At 48.9% G+C, this 3,739-nt stretch overlaps 2 protein-coding genes across 2 annotated transcripts; both read right to left on the bottom strand.

The window, feature by feature from the left end:
* Positions 1–250: 250 nt before the first annotated feature.
* Positions 251–2,002, bottom strand: LOC124289268 (proline-rich extensin-like protein EPR1). The gene has a single exon (XM_046725908.1). The coding sequence runs from the start codon at positions 2,000–2,002 to the stop codon at positions 251–253; it is 1,752 nt and encodes a 583-aa protein (XP_046581864.1).
* Positions 2,003–2,533: 531 nt separating this feature from the next.
* On the bottom strand, positions 2,534–2,995 carry LOC124289169 (proline-rich extensin-like protein EPR1). Its single transcript, XM_046725808.1, has one exon. The coding sequence runs from the start codon at positions 2,993–2,995 to the stop codon at positions 2,534–2,536; it is 462 nt and encodes a 153-aa protein (XP_046581764.1).
* Positions 2,996–3,739: the final 744 nt, after the last annotated feature.

The following is a 3,739-nucleotide window of genomic DNA, read 5'->3' as shown; positions in this document are numbered from 1 at the left end:
TGGAATGCTTCCGCTTTTCTAAGCATTTGAGCCGTGTATCATGATTACTCGAGTTCGTTAGTGAGAAATGGAAGGTTTTGCTTTCTTTGTTGTCAGAAAACATGTCTGCATATTTTCAGGAAGGATTTTGATGCATTGTAATCCCAACAATTGATCTTCAGAAAATCACGTCTCTTCAAATGTATGAAACAAATGATTCCGATTTCCTAATTTGGAAAAAAAAACCCCATTTGATTCGTGTCTTTTGATGTCATCTGTCAATGATTATAGTTGAAGATGAAGATGAATCTCGTTTGACTGCGCATGAAAGCGAGAAATTATTTCTAGAGCAAGTCATGTATGGCGGTCTCCTGATAGTTGGTGGTGGTCTAGGGTAACTCATGTAAGGTGGTCTGTTGATAGTGGGTCGTGGTTTAGGGCAACTCATGTATGGCGGTCTGTTGATAGTGGGTGGAGGTCTGGGGCAACTCATGTATGGCTGTCTGTTGATAGTGGGTGGTAGTCTGGGGTAACTCATGTATGTTGGTCTCTTGATAGTTGGTGGTGGTCTAGGGCAACTCATGTATGGCGGTCTGTTGATAGTGGGTGGTGGTCTAGGGTAACTCATGTATGGCGGTCTGTTGATAGTGGGTGGTGGTTTAGGGCAACTCATGTATGGCGGTCTGTTGATAGTGGGTGGTGGTCTAGGGTAACTCATGTATGGCTGTCTGTTGATAGTGGGTGGTGGTCTAGGGCAACTCATGTATGGCTGTCTGTTGATAGTGGGTGGTGGTCTAGGGTAACTCATGTAAGGTGGTCTGTTGATAGTGGGTCGTGGTTTAGGGCAACTCATGTATGGCGGTCTGTTGATAGTGGGTGGAGGTCTGGGGCAACTCATGTATGGCTGTCTGTTGATAGTGGGTGGTAGTCTGGGGTAACTCATGTATGTTGGTCTCTTGATAGTTGGTGGTGGTCTAGGGCAACTCATGTATGGCGGTCTGTTGATAGTGGGTGGTGGTCTAGGGTAACTCATGTATGGCTGTCTGTTGATAGTGGGTGGTGGTCTGGGGTAACTCATGTATTGTGGTCTGTTGATAGTGGGTGGTGGTTTAGGGCAACTCATGTATGGCGGTCTCTTGATAGTGGGTGGTGGTCTGGGGTAACTCATGTATTGTGGTCTGTTGATAGTGGGTGGTGGTTTAGGGCAACTCATGCATGACGGTCTGTTGATAGTGGGTATTGGTCTGGGGCAACTCATGTATGGCAGTCTCTTGATAGTTGGTGGTGGTTTAGGGCAACTCATGTATGGCTGTCTGTTGATAGTGGGTGGTAGTCTGGGGCAACTAATGTATGGCAGTCTGTTGATAGTGGGTGGTGGTCTTGGGTAACTCATGTATGGCGGTCTCTTGATAGTTGGTGGTGGTTTAGGGCAACTCATGTATGGCTGTCTGTTGATAGTGGGTGGTAGTCTGGGGCAACTAATGTATGGCAGTCTGTTGATAGTGGGTGGTGGTCTTGGGTAACTAATGTATGGCTGTCTGTTGATAGTGGGTGGTAGTCTGGGGCAACTAATGTATGGCAGTCTGTTGATAGTGGGTGGTGGTCTTGGGTAACTCATGTATGGCGGTCTGTTGATAGTTGGTGGTGGTCTAGGGTAACTAATGTATGGTGGTCTGTTGATAGTGGGTGGTGGTCTAGGGTAACTAATGTATGGCGGTCTCTTGATAGTGGGTGTTGGTCTAGGGTAACTCATGTATGGCGGTCTCTTGATAGTGTTTGGTGGTCTAGGGTAACTCATGTATGGCGGTCTGTTGATAGTGGGTGGTGGTCTAGGGCAACTAATGTATGGCGGTCTCTTGATAGTGGGTGGTGGTCTAGGGTAACTCATGTATGGCGGTCTGTTGATAGTTGGTGGTGGTCTAGGGTAACTCATGTATGGCGGTCTGTTGATAGTGGGTGGTAGTCTGGGGTAACTCATGTATGTTGGTCTCTTGATAGTTGGTGGTGGTTTAGGGTAACTCATGTATGGCGGTCTCTTTGATAGTGGGTGGTTGTCTCAGGGCAACCAATGTATGGCGGTCTCTTGATAGTAGGTGGTGGTCTAGGGCAACCAATGCATGGCGGTCTCTTGATAGTAGGTGGTGGTCTAGGGCAACTCATGTATGGCGGTCTCTTGATAGTTGGTGGTGGTCTAGGGCAACTAATGTATGGCGGTCTCTTGATAGTAGGTGGTGGTCTAGGGTAACTCATGTATGGCGGTCTCTTTGATAGTAGGTGGTGGTTTAGGGTAACTCATGTATGGCGGTCTCTTTGATAGTTGGTGGTGGTCTAGGGCAACTCATGTATGGCGGTCTCTTGATAGTAGGTGGTGGTCTAGGGTAACTCATGTATGGCGGTCTCTTGATAGTAGGTGGTGGTCTAGGGCAACTCATGTATGGCGGTCTCTTGATAGTTGGTGGTGGTCTAGGGCAACTAATGTATGGCGGTCTCTTGATAGTAGGTGGTGGTCTAGGGTAACTCATGTATGGCGGTCTCTTGATAGTAGGTGGTGGTTTTAGGGTAACTCATGTGGCGGTCTCTTGATAGTTGGTGGTGGTCTAGGGCAACCAATGTATGGCGGCTCTTTGATAGTAGGTGGTGGTCTAGGGTAACTCATGTATGGCGGTCTCTTGATAGTAGGTGGTGGTTTAGGGTAACTCATGTATGGCGGTCTCTTGATAGTTGGTGGTGGTCTAGGGCAACTAATGTATGGCGGTCTCTTGATAGTAGGTGGTGGTCTAGGGTAACTCATGTATGGCGGTCTCTTGATAGTTGGTGGTGGTTTAGGGTAACTCATGTATGGCGGTCTGTTGATAGTGGGTGGTGGTCTGGGGCGATTCATGTATGGCGGTCTGTTGATAGTGGGTGGTGGTCTAGGGTAACTCATGTATGGCAATCTGTTGACAGTTGGTGGAGGTCTGAGGCAACTAATGTATGGTGGTCTGTTGATAGTGGGTGGAGGTCTGGGGCAACTCATGTATGGCGGTCTGTTGATAGTGGGTGGAGGTCTGGGGCAACTCATGTATGGCGGTCTGTTGATAGTGGATGGTGGTCTGGGGCAACTCATGTATTGCGGTCTGTTGATAGTGGGCGGAGGTCTGGGGCAACTCATGCATGGTGGTCTGTTCATAGTAGATGGTGGTCTGGGGCAACTCATGTATGGCGGTCTCTTGATAGTGGGTGGAGGTCTGGGGCAACTCATGTATGGCGGTCTGTTGATAGTGGGTGATGATCTAGGGTAACTCATGTGTGGCGGTCTGTTGATAGTGGGTGGTTGTCTGGGGCGACTCATGTATGGCGGTCTGTTGATAGTGGTGGTGGTCTGGGGTCTCATGTATTGTGGTCTGTTGATAGTGGGTGGTGGTCTGGGGCAACTCATGTATGGCGGTCTGTTGATAGTGGGTGGTGGTCTGGGGTAACTCATGTATGGCGGTCTGTTGATAGTGGGTGGTGGTCTAGGGCAACTCATGTATGGCGGTCTGTTGATAGTGGGTGGTGGTCTGGGGTAACTCATGTATTGTGGTCTGTTGATAGTGGGTGGTGGTCTAGGGCAACTCATGCATGGCGGTCTCTTGATAGTGGGTGGAGGTCTGGGGCAACTAATGTATGGCGGTCTGTTGATAGTGGGTGATGATCTAGGGTAACTCATGTGTGGCGGTCTGTTGATAGTGGGTGGTTGTCTGGGGCGACTCATGTATGGCGGTCTGTTGATAGTGGGTGG

Source organism: Haliotis rubra, unplaced genomic scaffold, assembly GCF_003918875.1.
Source record: "Haliotis rubra isolate DU_JTF1 unplaced genomic scaffold, ASM391887v1 Scf1, whole genome shotgun sequence".
NCBI lineage: Eukaryota > Metazoa > Mollusca > Gastropoda > Lepetellida > Haliotidae > Haliotis > Haliotis rubra.
Note: the sequence above shows the minus strand (reverse complement) of the source record. Positions and strands in the feature narration are given on the sequence as shown.